The 18,011-nt window shown below is 42.1% G+C and overlaps 1 protein-coding gene across 2 annotated transcripts in view; it reads right to left on the bottom strand.

Moving 5' to 3' along the window:
* LOC141140513 (sulfotransferase 6B1-like) overlaps positions 1–18,011 on the bottom strand; it is a 96,660-nt gene that overhangs the window by 25,375 nt on the left and 53,274 nt on the right. For both annotated transcript variants that reach the window (XM_073627791.1, XM_073627790.1), the window contains exon 5: positions 3,704–3,830. In XM_073627791.1, coding sequence (XP_073483892.1) covers positions 3,704–3,830 — 127 coding nt within the window. The remainder of the gene's footprint in view (positions 1–3,703; positions 3,831–18,011) is intronic.

Here is an 18,011-nt window from a genome sequence, read left to right as displayed (position 1 = left end):
GTGGAGTTCAACCCGTGACCAACACAATCGAGGAGCAGTGAGAGTGATACACTCAGCCTGATGACCTATTGTTTACATGCTTTTAAAAGATTTTATACTTTGTAAGTGCAATACTATTGGGGGGATGTTTTGTCTGAATAAACTTACCAAACCGAATCAATCACGCTACGAGACCATTTTCCTTATATGTATACTACTGCCGATGAGGAGTACACCCCTATTGTGAGTGTTTACTGAGAAGAAGATGTGACAGGAGTCACTTTGGGCGGGGGGGGCTTGTGGAACCCAGCTCACCCTGGAGAGCTCTGGAAACTCCTTGTCCAGCTCCCCTGGCCCTTCCTATGTGTAAATTACCCTGTGTCTATTAGGGGCACAGGATGACCGAGAACCCCAGTCTGATCTGCACTAATCAGATTCACCGTACAACCACACCAGACTCAGCACTTTCTTTTACCTGTTATCCAGGGTCTTATATGTGTGGTTTGTGCTGAAGGAATGAAGGGGGCTCTTTCACTTGGGACAGTGATATTTCTGAACAATATCCCTCAAGAGTATATGAAGATAAAGTCCCCCTTTCATCAGAGACCATTGCTCGATGGTTTGAGGTGGGATGGGGGTTGCTATGTGTTTGTTAAATGCCTGTATCCCATTGTTCTACTGTGTCTGTCTGCCTTGGGAGAAAAGTATTATGGGATGTATATGTGTATGTGGATTAGCTGTTAGGGGGGTTGGGGGAATTCCTCCAACAGCTCTCTATGCTGATAGGACAGTCTACTGATGAGAAGTTTGAACACACCTGTGTGTCTGTTACTGAATGTAGTCTATCCCCCCCCTTGTCATTATGCAAAGGAGGGGGGTTGTCCTCTGAGTATATATCTCTGTGTGCCTCTATTCAAATAAACAGTTTCATGTTCCAGCTTTGCAGCCAAACGAGTCCTGCCTAGTTAGTGGTTGTAATATGCAGCTATAATATCTAATATCTATATTCAGATGGGAGGAGGCTCCTATTTTTTTTTTACTTCGGTGGGATATTGAAGGCGCAATTTTATCTGAGCTCTGGTGAGTTGAATATCCATGGGGTGTGGAGCCCCATGAGGTGTGGTGATGGGATTTAATTAACAGACCCGGATTACCAATATTCTTATTATTCAACTGGCCTTGATTATGAAGGATTAGGATATTTGTGATTTGAAACAACACATGGACTAATTTAATTGAACTTATGCAGCGCTGCTAGTGTCTTTATTTTTGTTTGGAGAGTTGAGGCATTCAATATATCTTAAATTTCATTGCTGCCATTCTTATAGAGTGCATTCTAAAGTGAATAAAGCCTACTTTTTCCAGAGTTGTATGCTGTTATAACCTAGTAAATACAGTATCTCACAAAAAAGAGTACACCCCTCACATTTTTGTAAATATTTTATTATATCTTTTAATGTGACAACACTGAAGAAATGACAATTTGCTACAATGTAAAGTAGTGAGTGTACAGCTTGTCAATGTCCAAATTGGGCCCAATTAGCTACTTTCCCTCCCCGGCATCATGTGACTCATTTGTGTTACAAGGTATCAGGTGTGAATGGGGAGCAGGTGTGTTAAATTTGGTGTTATCACTCTCCCATACTGGTCACTGGAAGTTCAACATGGCATCTCATCCCAAATAACTCTCTGAGGATCTGAAAAAAAGAATTGTTGCTCTACATAAAGATGGCCTAGGCCAGTGGTTCTCAACTCCAGTCCTCAGGACCCACTAACAGGCCAGATTTTAAGTATTACCTTGGGGAGATGCAGACTAGAATACTGCAATCACTGAGCAGCAAATGATATCACCTGTGATGTATTTCAGTAATCTTGCAAACCTGGCCTGTTAGTGGGTCCTGAGGACAGGAGTTGAGAACCACTGGCCTAGGCTATAAGAAAATTGCCTGAAACTGAGCTTCAGCGTGGTGGCCAAGACCATACAGCGCTTTAACAGGACAGGTTCCACTCAGAACGGGCCTCGCCATGGTCAACCAAATAAGTTGAGTGCACGTGCTCAGCATCATATCCAGAGGTTATCTTTGGGAAATAGACGTATGAGTGTTGCCGGCATTGCTGCAGAGGTTGAAGGGGCGGGGGGTCGGCCTGTCAGTTCTCGGACCATATGCCGCACACTGCATCAAATTGGTCTGCATGGCTGTCATCCCAGAAGGAAGCCTCTTCTAAAGATGATGCACAAGAAAGCCCGCAAACAGTTTGCTGAAGACAAGCAGACTAAGGACATGGATTACTGGAACCATGTCCTGTGGTCTGATGAGACCAAGATAAACTTAATTGGTTCAGATGGTGTCAAGCATGTGTGGCGGCATCCAGGTGATTACTGGAACCATGTCCTGTGGTCTGATGAGACCAACATAAACTTAATTGGTTCAGATGGTGTCAAGCATGTGTGGCGGCATCCAGGTGAGGAGTACAAAGACAAGTGTGTCTTGCCTACAGTCAAGCATGGTGGTGGGAGTTTCATGGTCTGGGGCTGCCAGAGTGCTGCCAGCACTGAGGAGCTACAGTTAATTGAGGGAACCATTAATGTCAACATGTACTGTGACATACTGAAGCAGATCCCCTCGCTTCGGAGACTGGGCTGCAGAGCAGTATTACAACATGATAACAACCCCAAACACACCTCCAAGACGACCACTGCCTTGCTGAGGGTAAAGGTGATGGACTGGCCAAGCATGTTTCCAGATCCAAACTCCATTGAGCATCTGTGGGGCATCCTCAAATGGAAGGTGGAGGAGCGCAAGGTCTCTAACATCCACCAGCTCCATGATGTCGTCATGGAGGAATGGAAGAGCACTCCGGTGGCAACCTGTGGAGCTCTGGTGAACTCCATGCCCAAGAGGGTTAAGGCAGTTCTGGAAAATAATGGTGGCCACACAAAATATTGACACTTTGGGCCCAATTTGGACATTTTCACTTAGGAGTGTACTCACTTTTGTCTCCAACGGTTTAGACATTAATGGCTGTGTGTTGAGTTATTTTGAGGGGACAGCAAATTTACACTGTTATACAAGCTGTACATTCATTACTTTACATTGTAGCAAAGTGTCATTTTTTCAGTGTTGTCACATGAAAAGATATAATAAAATATTTACAAAAATGTGAGGGGTGTACTCACTTTTGTTAGATACTGTATATTGTCTAGTGAACTATGATTAACCTAATCCTTTATTTACTGCTTTATGTGCATGCTGCTGTTTTCTGCAACCCGTGAAATTATGTTGGGATAATTACCACTAACCAGTCTGATGTTTTTTGACACCAAACCTTAGTTGCGTGCAGGGTATCTATATTTGTGCTCCCAATAGCAGTGCAGTGTCTATTTGCTTAACCTGGTGTGTCATTGGGGTTGAGGTTGTTCTCTGAGTCGAGAACTGAGAATCCAATCTACCAAGCGGATCCTGTGGGGGTGGCGCTACATACCTATGTTTGACAGTGCTTCTGGTTTTCATTTTAAATATCTGACCTGGGTTTCATTGTCTACACAACTCAGAGTCACCAGCTCCTCTAATCATGATCAGTGGCCACCTGCTACTTGTTATACATTTATGATAATCAGTTTTGATTTAAATGTTTCCTTTTATGAAAAGAAAAAAGAAAAGAAAATGAATTTGTCATTATTTTTAATGAAAAAGGAACCTTAATATGCTAGAACATACATTACCATTGCCATTTATAAAATCCTTGAAAAACAAGTCCCAAGATTCATAAGTGGGAAGCGAAGGCAAGCTTTTATGAAATCTGTAATAAGAGGTGGCTGCATCTTTTGGATTGCGAAGGACCAACAATATCTGTAGAGATAAAAAACATTTTTTTTAAACTGTCTTTTTTTCACTTCACTTTACAGTCCTTCCTCTCTATTAATGATGAATATTTACCTTTAGCTTTCATAGCCCAAACAGGGAGCAAACATTAATTTATTGAGAAAAAATATATATTTTTATATACCGTATTTATCGGCGTATAACACGCACCCCAAGTTTAGGAGGGAATTTTAAGGAAAAAAACTTTTAGGAGGGAAGTTTAAGGAAAAATCTTACATTTAAATGCCCATCAATGCAGCCTCATCAGTGTTCATCTGCAGCCTTGTCAGTGTCCATCTGTAGCATTGTCCCCCATTGCAGCCTTGTCCCCCATTGCAGATTTGTCCCCCATTGCAGCATTGCCCCCCATTGCAGCCTTGTCCCCTATTGTCCCCCATTGCAGCGTTGTCAGTGTCCATCAGTAGTCTGCAGCCCATTGCAGCCTTGCCCTGTGTTGTTTGCAGTACATCTGGCGTTTAAAAATGGCGCCGCCGTTCTCGGCTGCTCTCGGCGGCTCTCTCGGCGGCTTTCGGCCATCCTCGGCGGCTCTTGGCAGCTTTCGGACGTTCTCAGCGGCTTTCGGACACACTCGGCTTTCGCCGCCTCACGCGGGACTGCGAGAGCTGCCGAGAATGGCCGAAAGCTGCCGAAAGCCACCGAGAACGGCCGAGAGCCGGCGAGAATGGGCGAAAGCCGCCGAGAGCGGCCGAGAATGGCCGAAAGCCGCCGAGAACGTCTGAAACCCGCCGAGAGCCGCCAAAAGGCTCACAATTGACGGGGGATCGGCGTATGACATGCACGCTCGATTTTCCCCTGATTTTAAGTGGAAAAAAGTGCGTGTTATACGCCGATAAATACAGTATTTCTTTACAATCATTGTACTCTTTTGCAGCCAGGAGCTTCATTTAAGGTCTCAATTTTTGTCCCTCCCATCTCTCTTTGCCATCAATATATTGAAGTTGATTTACGAAAGGTAAGTATGCTACTAAGTGCTGCTGAATTCCATCATCCAATCATGTGCAAGCAAAAATAGTGCTTTTTTATTTTCCTTGCCTGTGATTGCATATTCTTTGCTTGGTGAATTTGCTAGTAGGAGCCATTCTCTGTATTAGGGTAAAAAACATTTCACACTTACTTAAGCCCAATCTCAATCTTAATCACTTACCATAGCCTGATCTTGATCTTAAACACTTACCTGAGCCTGAACAGGATCTAGCTATGTGCCGGTCTGCAGCGCCTCTTCTCTCCTCTCTCTCTTCTCACAGGAGACTCTGCAACAGTGGGAGCCATTGGCTCCTGCACCTGTCAGTCAAAGCCTGTGAGGAGGAAGCAAGTGTGGAGCCAAGCCCTGCTGTGTGTGTGTCTATAAAGGCACAGGGCCTGGCTTGAAAACGAAAAAAACATAGATGCTGATCGAGTACTATCCACAGCTGCATCTGATTCTGTGTGTGCCAGTATTAGTAAATCTCCCCCCCAAAGGGTTATGTACACTAAATTGCCAAAAGTATTGGGGCGCCTGCCTTTACATGCACATGAAATTTAATGGCATCCCAGTCTTAGTCCGTATGGTTCAATATTGAGTTGGCCCACCCTTTGCAGCTATAACAGCTTCAACTCTTTCGGGAAGACTGTCAACAAGGTTTAGGAGTGTGTCTATGGAAATGTTTGACCATTCTTCCAGAAGCACATTTGTGAGGTCAGGCGCTGATGTTGGACGAGAAGGCCTGGCTCGCATCCTCCACTCTAATTCATCCCAAGAGTTTTTTATCGGGTTTAGGTCAGGACTCTGTGGTCAGGACACCCCAAACTCGTCCATCCATGTCTTAATGGACATTAGGTAGAATGGTCAAACATTCCCATAGACACATTCCTAAACCTTGTGGACAGCCTTTCCAGAAGAGTTGAATCTGGTATAGCTGCAAAGGGTGGGCCAACTCAATATTGAACCCTACGGACTAAGACTGCGATGCCATTAAACTTCATGTGCGTGTAAAGGCAGGCATCCCAATACTTTTGGTAATATAGTGTATACCTAATTCACCACAATGCAATTCAGAGTAATGTAGCACAATACAGCACAGTGAATACAGGGGGAAGGGGGTACAATACACACTATGTAGCCCACCACACTGGAATTCACTGTAATGTAACACAACAAAGCTCTGTATAGCAATGTATAGCAGTATCTAACTAAAACTAAAAAACTAAAAATGCTCTGTCCATTATCTCTATCTACTCCAAGTCTCCACAAATACTGACAAAAGGCTCCTGGGAACCCTGATTTCTTTTAGAGAACACTGAAATAAAAAAACATTATTGGCCCATCTACACCACCTGACCACAGTTCAAAGACCCGAAATTGCATGATAGGTTGCTACAGAGGCAAGTGATCACATATGTTTGCTATTTTCCCAGACTGGAAATTGCTCGAATTTGGGTCAAACTCATCTCTAGTCACAATGATGGATAGCTGTGGCTCCTGGTAGTATTCCATTGGTCAGCCCCCACCTCCCCCCTCCCATCTCATCCCCCATTTTTTACTGCTCCATCCTTCCTGGGGTCTGGTGATTTCTGAAATTAGTGGTGAGTGGTGATAAAGATTTCTTCCTACGAAGGTTATTAGTGTTAGTACTAGTGGGGAAGTCATGTGTGTTTCATGTTGCCCCTTTATTAGTTCTGGTCAAGCCTGGGGGATACTAAGGCCGCTCTGTGCACAGGAAGTGAGTGCTCCGGTCTCCTGTGAGCTGTGCAGGGGCTATGGATGGCTGCTATACCCAAGGAGGAGAAAGGCAGTGATGGGTGCAACCCCCTGAGGGAGTAGGAGGAGCTATGATGGCATGTTTTTTTAAGGCTTCTGCCCTGAATACTACATTGTATCTCAGCCAGAAGGAGGATGAGGAAGGGGCATTTCTGCAGCAAAAACCCTGACAGCTTAATTCTTCATGTGTGTGCAGACTGTTGGTTGAGTATTAATATGATGTGCTGGAAGCTTCTTGAATACAGGAAAACAACTTTACTTGCATGGTGGATAGCAGAGCGTATCTTAAAGAGGAGTTCTGCCTGGGAGAAAATAATTAAACGTCAGCAGCTACAAATACTGTAGCTGCTGATTTCTAATATATGGACATTTACCTGTCCAGGGAGCCTGCGATGTCGGCACCCCAGACGATTTTCAGATCGGCTGTCGGGTGCTGCCGCCGCCATCTCCACTATGGAAACCCGGCAGTGAAGCCTTTCGGCTTCACAGCCGGTTCCCTGCTTTGCATGTGTGAAGCATGCTGTAATTTCTAACTGGCCAGGCGGTGGAGAAATGAGGAGGGGGGCCGAACTTCCGAGAGACGGCGCCGTCTCCCGGATGTGGGGAAGGGTACCTGTCAAAAACATGTACCTGTTCCCTCCTTCTCCCTGAAAGGTGCCAAATATAGCACCAAAGGGGGAGGAAGCAGATAAGCGGAAGTTCCACTTTTGGGTGGAACTTCGTTTTAACAGTATGGAAATAGGAACACAACTGAACACTGAAGAAAAGCACTTTCTCTCCTTACATCATACAATAGAGTTACATGCACATTACACTATAATATTACAGTGCCACCTGCTGCATAGACAGGTATAATGCATATATACAGTCACAGTACATAAGCAACTTCTTCCAACGCCCCTTCTCAACAGCATGTGCTTTGTCAAATTACATTCAGCTTCTTCTGGATATAACTATGACGTTCCTTCGACAAAGGTTTGGTGAGTGCATCAGCAGTCATCTCTGACAGGCAGTATTGAATGTCAATAATACCTTGCTCTTGATTATCCCTCAGTAGGTGATACTTGATGTTGATGTGTTTGGTCCTAGGATTGACCCTTTCTGATTGCATAAGCTTTATACATCCCTGGTTGTCTTCAAAAATGAGAATTGGTTTTGACATGTCTACCCCAATATCCACAAAAAGTTGAAGAATCCATATCGCTTCTTGACACGTGTGTGCTTCTGCAATGTATTCTTTAGTTGAAGATAGAGCAACAGTTACCAGCTTTCGACTAGACCAACTTATGGTTCCTTCCCCATACTGGAAGATATGCTCTGCTATTCTCCATGCAAGTAAAGTTGTTTTCCTGTATTCAAGAAGCTTCCAGCGCATCATATTAATACTCAACCAACAGGTTATGGGCCCAGGCACTGGAGAGAATACTACAAGTCAGTGAGTACTGTATACAAGCTGCTGAAAGATGGCAAGCAGTTCAGATGTGAAGTTTGCAATCACAAAGCTGAACAATGCAAATTACCAGCTGTGGAAGTTCCAGTTAGAAATGCTTCTCAGCAAGGCTGACTTGTGGCAAGTGCTCAATACAGACAGATCCACAAACGAAGAAGCGGAGTAATGGGACAAAAAAGACAGGCAAGCTATAAGCTTGCTAGTGAAAGATGAGCAGCTTATCCACATAAGAACAGAGAAAATGGTCAAAGGTATGTGGACTTCATTACAAAAACTACATGAGCGTTCAAGCCTAAACAGCAAGCTGTTTCTGCTAAGAAAGCTGTATAGGATAAGGCTAGAAAATGGCCAGCAAATGTGTGACCACGTAAAAGCTATGCTGGAAATCACAGAGCAGCTGCGTGCCATCGGAAAGGACGTCAAAGATATCCATATTGTTTCCCTGCTCCTCTGCAGCCTTTCAGAGATATATCCTGCTCTTATTAACGCTTTAGAAATCAGTCCCAAGCAGGAGCTAACGCTAGAATATGTCAAAGGTAAATTAATTTATGAACATGACAGAAGGAAAGAAAATACGTAACATGATGACAAAGCTCTTAAGATGTACAAAGGCACAAAGCACAACAAAGAAATGAGAGCCTGTTTTCACTGTAAAAGTACCAGTCACCTAAAAAAGGACTGTTCTATCTGGAAAGCCGAGCAGTGAAAGCTAGAGCTATCCACAAAAGAAAGAGTCAAAGTAGCCACAAAGGAATGTACAGACACATCATGGAGTGTCACCTTTAAAGTGACACAGTGCGGCAAGCCATGTGGCTGGTACTTAGACTCAAGTGCGACAAGCCACATGACTAGCGATGAGACATTCTTCAAAAACATTGCTTACAATGCAAAAGACAAAGTTTTCCTAGCAAACGGGAAAAGCATCACTGCAAAAGGTAAAGGCCAGGGCTTCCTAAATTACACCACAAGGAGGCAAGCACAGTATCCTTTTAAAGAAAGTGCTGTATGTTCCAGAACTAGAAGGTAGCCTTCTGTCAGTGAAAAGTCTTGCAAACAACGGCCTCACAGTTAAGCTCCAGGGTGATGAATACACAATTCACAATAATAACCGATTCCTCACAAAAGAAAAACGCGATGATCGCCTATACAGGCTCACCACCACAGACCAGCAAGCCAATATAGTCTCTAATGATCTACACAACAAATGTATTCACTTATGGCACAGGCAGCAGGGACACAGAAGTCCAGAAGCTATACAGAACTATATAAGCAGAGGCTTATCAGAAGATTTGACAATAGTGCCTTGCAAAGTGTTCATGAAATGTAAGTGCTGTATTGACGCAAAAGCCACACATGTTCCCCTTCCACAGGCCTCTCAAACAAAAACCACCCACCTCTTGCAGCTCATACACATTGACGTATGCCGCCCAATGAAAACTCCCACGTTAGGCGGGAACAGATATCTACTGACTCTCATTGATGATTATTCCAGTTACACAACTGTTTATCTGATTAAACACAAGAATGAAACATCAGAGACACTTCAAAAGTTTGTTGCCATGTCTAGCAACAAATTCCAACAGAAACCAGCAATAATATGCACCCACAATGGGGGAGAATACATAAGCAAAGACATGGCCTCATACCGAAGACACAAGGAATAGTACACCAGACAACCACACCATACACTCCTGAACAAAACAGTGTAACAGAAAGGAAAAATTGCACTCTTATAAAAATGGCCAGGTGCATGTTGTCGGATGTCAACCTACCTCACAAGTACTGGGGAGAAGCAGTCGTGACTGCAACCTACCTAGAGAACAGACTACCCTCAAGAGCTGTTAGAAGAACTCCATTCGAAATGTGGCATGGATCAAAGCCTAGCAGAGGGAACATCAGAATGTTTGGATGTAAAGCATATGCCTATATTCCAAGTGAGAAGCGAAGCTGGAGAATGAAGCCATGGAGGGCATTCTAGTAGGCTACAGCGAGCAAACAAAGGGTTACAGAATCATACACCCAAAGACTGACAAGGTGACAATAAGCCATAGTGTTTATTTTGATGAGAGCCCATCACCAGAAACACCGATCCCTGAAAGCTGTAAAGTGAATATGCTCAGCAAACCAAAAAAAAAGGTTGAACAAAGCAAACCTGTGCAGGAGTCAGAACAAGAGGTGGAACTCACAGTGCCTAAATCAAGTTCCCCACCAGATCCTGCTGAACTACCTAAAGTCAGAAGATCCACTTGGACTATAAAGGGGATACCACCCCACAAGCTGTCATACACAGTCAAAACACACAACATACTTGAACCAACATCCTAGGAAGACATAGAAAAACTGCCAAAACGTGAAGCCGATAAATGGAGAAAGGCAGCAGAAGAATTAAAGTCACTTCAGGAAAATAAAACCTGGTCACTCACAGAGCTCCCTCCTAACCGCAAAACTATAGGAAGTAAGTGGACTTTCAAAGTAAAGCCAGACACAGAAGGGATATATCTACAAATACAAAGTCAGACTAGTTGCCAAGGGTTACTCCCAGAAATTCAGTGAAGATTACAATGAAACATTCGCTCCTGTCGTAAAATCTCCACCATCAGAACGCTTCTTAGCATTGCTGCTGGGAAGGGCATGCAAGTAAAACACCTAGACGTTAAAACTGCTTTCCTATATGGAGACATTAAGAAAGACCTCTACATGGAGCAACCACCAGGGTTTGAGCTAGGAGACAACCTTGTGTGTAAACTTCAGAAGAGCATCTACTGTCTTAAGCAGTCTGCAAGGATGTGGAATGAGAAAGTGAATGGAGCACTTACCAGAGAGGGATTCCAGGAAGTAAAGCAGACCCCCGTCTCTACTCCAGGAATCAAGAAGACAGATTGGTATACATTCCTATCTATGTCGATGAAATTATAACCTGTTTTGAACAAGAAGGACATTACAATCAGATCAAAAGCTGAAAGAATTTTTTTAAATCAAAGAGCTAGGGAACATTAGCTACTATCTGGGAATCCAAATAGAGAGATGGAAGTTATCTGGAAGTTATCTTCTTCTCAACCAATCTCAGAAAATCTCCAAAACCTTGTATCAATTCCATATGCAAGATGCAAAGAAAGTGAAAACTCCCATGGAACCAGGCTATCAAAAGAGCAATGAAGCATAAAACTTGCAAGGAGGATAGCCAGGCAGCATGGAAACAGGAACACAACTGAACACTGAAGAAAAGAACCTCTTTTCCTTACATCATACAATAGAGTTACATCCACAGTACACTATAATACTACAGCGTCTGCTGCATAGACACGTATAATGCATATATACAGTCGCAGTACATAAGCAAATTGATGTTGTTCTTCCAACACAGGCTAGGGACTCTGCAACCTGCTATTTCCTGCTGTGAAAGCACCATGCATGTGGCTGCACGCTGCTGATCACTGATGCTCAAAAGTACCCCTACCCTACACTGCCAGAGTTTTTGGGCATCTCGGGGGAGACATGTCAGAGAGTGGGGCCTTTGGGCAGTTGTGGTGGACCTGTTGGTAGCTCCATGGGATTAATACACTCTGATATATGTTGACCTGCCAGTAAAATTTTTGACACGGCTATCAGGCCACATAGGGGTTGAGAGGATTCAGGTGATTCTGGTGGCTCTGGATTGGCCTTGCAGGTCCTTGTGTGTGAAAATCATTCATATGGTAGTTGATGATCCTTCACATCTAATATTCTGAGAAGTTCTGTTGTCTCAAGGAACTGTTTACCACCCTGCTTTACAGTTGCTGGTCTTGAGGGATAGGGGGTTATCAGATGCATTTATCTGTATCATGCTCAAAGCTTGCAAGGCCACACCTTGTAAGATTTATCATTGTACTTGAAAGATGTATTTTTTCAGGGTGTGAAACCCTAGGGATATTTTTTAGTTTTTTTTCCATTGCCTGTCTTCTGGCTTTGCTCCAGCGTGTAGTAGAGCATTAAATGGTCTTAAGCCCAATTAAAGGCCAGGTGTCAGCTGTAGTTGCTTTTGTTAAATAATCTGCTGTTGTGCTGTCAGGGAATGTCTGAATAATTTGTTTAGTCAGTTATATCGGTCGTTTAACCAATAGATAAACCACAGTGCCTCCAATATCAAAAAAAGTGTAAAAATAATTTAAATGACTAACTAATTATGTTTGAGATAATTTGCCCATGCAGAAATTCTTTGATTAACACAATAAGACTGGGTGTAAATATGGACTGAGACTATCAAAAATAAATTAATATTTATTTGACAGAAGTCACTATATATAATAATCAGATTGGGATATGCATAGACACTAAGATATTTGCAATGAAGTTCTAAAATAATCTGTTACAGCAGAGTATATACATTGGATTCAATTTCCCCCTGTAGACAGCATAACAATTGACAACTACCTAGCAGACAATCTGTGTTTTATGGCATCTGACTGTTATGCCCCGTACACACGGTCGGATTTTCCGACGGAAAATGTGTGATAGGACCTTGTTGTCGGAAATTCCGACCGTGTGTAGACTCCATCACACATTTTCCATCGGATTTTCCGACACACAAAGTTTGAGAGCAGGATATAAAATTTTCCGACAACAAAATCCATTGTCGGAAATTCCGATCGTGTGCACACAAATCCGACGGACAAAGTGCCACGCATGCTCAGAATAAATAAAGAGACGAAAGCTATTGGCCACTGCCCCATTTATAGTCCCGACATACGTGTTTTACGTCACCGCGTTCAGAACGATTGGATTTTCCGACAACTTTCTGTGACCGTGTGTATGCAAGACAAGTTTGAGCCAACATCCGTCGGAAAAAATCCTAGGATTTTGTTGTCGGAATGTCCGAACAAAGTCCGACCGTGTGTACAGGGCATTATTCTCCTACAGAAAGGATAAGCGTGGGAAACTGTAAAACTGTGCACCAATACGGCCACAGAAAAGAAAAATATTAACAAAAATCAATAAAAAAATAGCTCTTGTGGTTATTTTATCATGGGAGAAATAGTTACAGCAATGATTATTGCAATTGGCCTAAACACAAATCATAGGAGAATAATATGTTATATTTACCCTCAGAAGCAATAGAGCGGAAGACTGTGAATAGATTGCTTTAAGATGGCTGCCAACCAGACCTTTCAAATGGCTACCGACCAATAGGTGGAATTATTTTCCCAAAATGGTGTCTAGCTATGTTGGAGCTGTATGTCCGAGGCTTCAGTAAAAAGTGTTAGCAATGAGTCTCTCTCTTGATGAGGTGTGATCTGATGTATGTATCTATGATGTGTGTCCCATCTGTGTATCTGACTTGCCATTTTATTCAGTTGCAGACAATACAACTCATAAAAGCCTCCAGACACCTGGCCCAGAAAGTGTAACATTTTTTCTTATTGGTGGATTCATTTAATAATCAATTTTGTGTTTATAAAAACATTAGCTCACTTGGCCACCAGGTGGCACTTCGAGACTACACATGTCTATCTTCAGGTTATCAGGGGAAATTCATTTTCTAGTAACTGATCTGTTGTATGATAAATTAATCTTTTACTATAACAGATTCAAATATGTGATTTTACCTTAAAAAAATTAAATGTCATTGAGGGTCTGGCAGCTTTAACTCTTTGGCTGTAGCAGCATTGAAAATTTTTGACTATAAAGAGATTATATATTGAATTTAGAGTATAGCATCCTATAGAATTTTAATTATTCAAAATTAACAAAGTACCATCATCCAAATTGATATATAGAAATGGGGAATAAGGGTGGGAAGATGGAACAGTTGCTGAAGCTGGCCGTAATTCTAATCCCAGACTCAAAAAAGTGATGGACTATCTCGGTACTAATAACAGACAAGAAAGATGATATATAAAAAACAATTTATTACATAAAAATGACATACATTCTTTCCTTTCCTTCCCTTTCCCTTTTCTTTTTCCTTTCCTCCCTTTCCCCCTTTTTCCTTTAATTTCTTACACTAACCCCCCCCTCCCTTTTGTCTACCTTTATACCCCCCCCTTCCCCTTCCCCATCCTCTTTCCCCTTTTCCATCCCCTCCCCCCCTTTTTCATCCTCCCCACCCCTTTCCCCATTTCTTGACTATAAAGAGGTGGATTTTCATACATTTCAGTCCATGATTAAGATATTGATGATACACATAAAATAAATAAAATCATTTGTATTGTATACGTTGAACTACTATTTGAATATGGATAAATTATAACACACATACTTCGAATAATATTGATAATGAATAAAACAAACAAAAAATGATAAGATTATTGCTTCATTTTTAGTCCTTTTCTAGATAATATGATATTTCTTCCTGATTTTATATATATATATATATATATATATATATATGCCAGGTGTGCCTGGGCACACCCTAATCGCCTTGTGTGGTGCATATTCCCCCCTGTTTAGACCCCTGATATTTCATCACAAAAAAAAAAGTTACAAAATAAAATACTTTAAAAAGAATAAAAATAAAACTACTGACACTGTCCACTGCCCTACTGACACCATCAGTACATATACACATGCATATGTATTTGAGCTTTGGGGTGCACACCCTAATGCAAGAGGCTGCGCACACCTATGGTCCAAACATACGTCATCAATCACAGAGAACAATAGTTTCCAGTTACAGCACACTCTACAAGAGTGGTAAGTGCATGCTGGGCTTTCAGATAAAGTATCTGGGAGGTTTGTAGAGCAGCCACTTGGTTGTGAGTTCATACATTCACCAGCCTTTAAAAGGTGGATGTGGCAGCATCAGCTGATGTCAGTTTTAGGCAGTTTTGCAGGCGACGGTTTGACTGGCCTGTCAAGTTTTATTTAAGGCAATTAGTCTTTTTTTCTACCCTATTTTTGCCTGCCCTGCTTTGAGACTACCATGGGACGTCTCTGTTGCTAATTATCTAAAATGGGTCTTTGTCATAAAAAAATGTATGTTAGTGCAAATAAAAAAAGTATCACAGTCAGTACTCTTGTTTCTGTCGCAAATGCACCGATACGACTACAATCACCTTCTCCAATATGTGAATGAGAAAAGAGGAACTTTTGTAATCACAATACAATTGTTTTCTCTGTGTTCATTAGATGACACTGCACCTGGCCCTCCACTGTCCATGTGTGTAAATGTAGTTTTTGTTTGCGCTGCTATGCTATTTGCGTTGTTCCCAGTGTGTCTGGTTTTTTTTAGTTGCACCTAGCATCTAACTCCTGAAGATCACACCATACCCCGCTGGGAGGAGCTGTATCCTCCACTGAATGCAGAGAAAAATATTTTTGATGAGTACAGAAATTCTATTTTTGCATTATTTTGATAATACTAAACTGAAAATGTATCTTTTCTATTGTTATTATAAAAAATTTGTATAGCGCCAACATTTTGCACATTACTTTACAAAAGAAAGTACAATATAGTGCAAGACAATTTGGTTAGGAGGGCCCTGCTCTTCAGAGCTTACTTTGTACATAAATCACCACTGCTTTTTTGTATTGCCTTTGTATTGCAATTTCTGTATAGTAGAAGCTACTTAGGCTGCATATAGATATGGTAATATCAGTAAAGCAGTTCAGTAACAGCTATCTTCTAATTGAAAGAAATTTGCCCTGCCTCAGTTTATGAATTAATGAGCAGTACTAATCTGCTTAATCTCTTTTCTGCGTGCTGAATAATTGTACCTATAACATTAGTAGTCATTTAACTACTTCTATACAGGGCACTTATACACCTTCCTGCCCAGACCAATTTTCAGCTTTCAGCGCTGTCGCAGTTTGAATGACAATTACGTGGTCATCCATCACTGTACTCAAACTAAATTTTTATCATTTTGTTCCCACAAATAGAGCTTTCTTTTGGTGGTATTTGATCACCTCTGCGGTTTTTATTTATTACAAATAAAAAAAGATGGAAAATTTTGATAAAAATAAAAGTTTTGCTTTTGTTTCTGTTATAAAATTTTGTAAATAAGTTTTCTCTTTCACTGATGGGCACTGATGAGGCGGCACTGACAGGCACTGATAAGGTGGCACCGATGAGGTGGCACCAATGAGCGGGCACTGATGGGTTACTGAGGATGGGCACTGATATGCAGCACTGATGAGCACTGGTAGGCGGCACTGATGGGTGGCACTGATATGCAGCACTGATGGGCATTGATAGGCGGCACTGATGGGCACTCATGGGTGGCACTGGTGGGCACTGATGGGCACTGATAGGCGACACTGATGGGCACTGAAAGGCTGTAAAGATGGGTTCTTATGGGTGGCACTGATAGGCGGCACTGCTGAGCACTGATAGGCGGCACTGATGGGCATTGCTACGTGGCACTGATAGGCACTGATACGCGGCACTGATAGGCAACACTGGTGGCACTGGTAGGCATTGTGAGTGGGCACTGATTGGCAGCTGCCTGGGCATTGATTGGCAGCTGCCTGGGCACAGATTGGTATTTCCCTGGGGGTCTAGGGGGGGCATACCTGGTGGTCTAGTGTGGATGGCCATCCTGGTGGTCCTGGGCGGCATGATGGTGGCTGGTGGTCCTGGGCGGGATCCGAGGGGGGGCTGTGCTGATAAACGATCACCGGCTCTTCCGATTTACATCGTGATCAGCCGTGATTGGACATGGTTGATCACGTGGTAAAGAGTCTCCGTCAGAGACTCTTTACCTAGATCGAGTTATGGTGTGTCAGACTGACACACCACAACAAGGATCGCCGCAATGCGCGCACCTGGGGGCGCGTAGCGGCTTAATATCTCGAGGATGTCATATGACGCCCAGTCAGGATGATGAAACCACTTTGCCGCCGCCATTCTGCTATATGGCGGGTGGCAAGTGGTTAAATATCCGTAAACAAAAGGGAATACGAGCGCACAGGCTAATGGTGCAATAACGACTTTTATTGGATATAAAAGAATAAAATTGATACACTCACAAATGAAGGTGAATAAACAGCGTCAAACAGTTCTTCCAATAGAGAGCCTTAGTGAGGGACACATCCGTGCTTCAGAGTAGATGAGAAGACCGCTGGATGGATGGGCTGGCTCCACAGACACAGGCTCATCAAGCAGCTGCCAACAGGCCGCGAGTGAGCCGCTCACTGACTAAAGAGATGACCGGTCAGGAGAAGGCTGCGGGTCGCCTCCAACACTTGTCCCAGGGAGAGCTCTGATGAAGCCAACTAATAGAGGACGCTGTAGTTGTCAGGATAACATGTTTTGGAGGGCGTGGCCTCCTTCCTCTGATCCGCCCCCCTGTTATTCAGAGTGCCCTTGTGTAGCTGAAATTAATTGGCCTGGGTTTTTTAACCCTATAATCAAAATTTATCGAACTTCAACTGAAAAACATATGGGGGATAGTATGACAACTAGATTGCATTTAAGAGCAGCATACATACAATAATACAATATGCTTAAGATATAACCACATATATATATATATATATATATATATATATATATATATATATATATATACATATATATATATAATATATTTCTCCCTTTCTTGGCAATACAATTAAATTAGAGATAAAAGATAATTATATATAACAATTAATCAAAAATTTCAATAAAATTGGATAGGTAGAAAATAGTACTAGGATTATTCTATAATTCATTCCTTGGTTTTTTCTATATACATGCATATATATGTACACATACAGATACACATATATACACACACATGTTGATTCTTTTATCATTATCTTGATATATATATACATATCAAATCGTGTTTTTTAATATATTTATTATTTGTATTGGATAACTTTTTAGTTTCCTTAATTATGATTTTTCTTGCTTATTAGCCCCTAGTGTGTCATAGAGGGTATTTTGTACGTTAGTTTACTGGTTGAAAAGTAATAAAACTTCAAGATAGGTTGTATTGGGATACAATTGATTAAAAATAATTGAAAACAAAAACTGTAGCCATTTATCGATTATACTAGA

Source organism: Aquarana catesbeiana, linkage group LG04 (assembly GCF_042186555.1).
Source record: "Aquarana catesbeiana isolate 2022-GZ linkage group LG04, ASM4218655v1, whole genome shotgun sequence".
NCBI lineage: Eukaryota > Metazoa > Chordata > Amphibia > Anura > Ranidae > Aquarana > Aquarana catesbeiana.
Note: the sequence above shows the minus strand (reverse complement) of the source record. Positions and strands in the feature narration are given on the sequence as shown.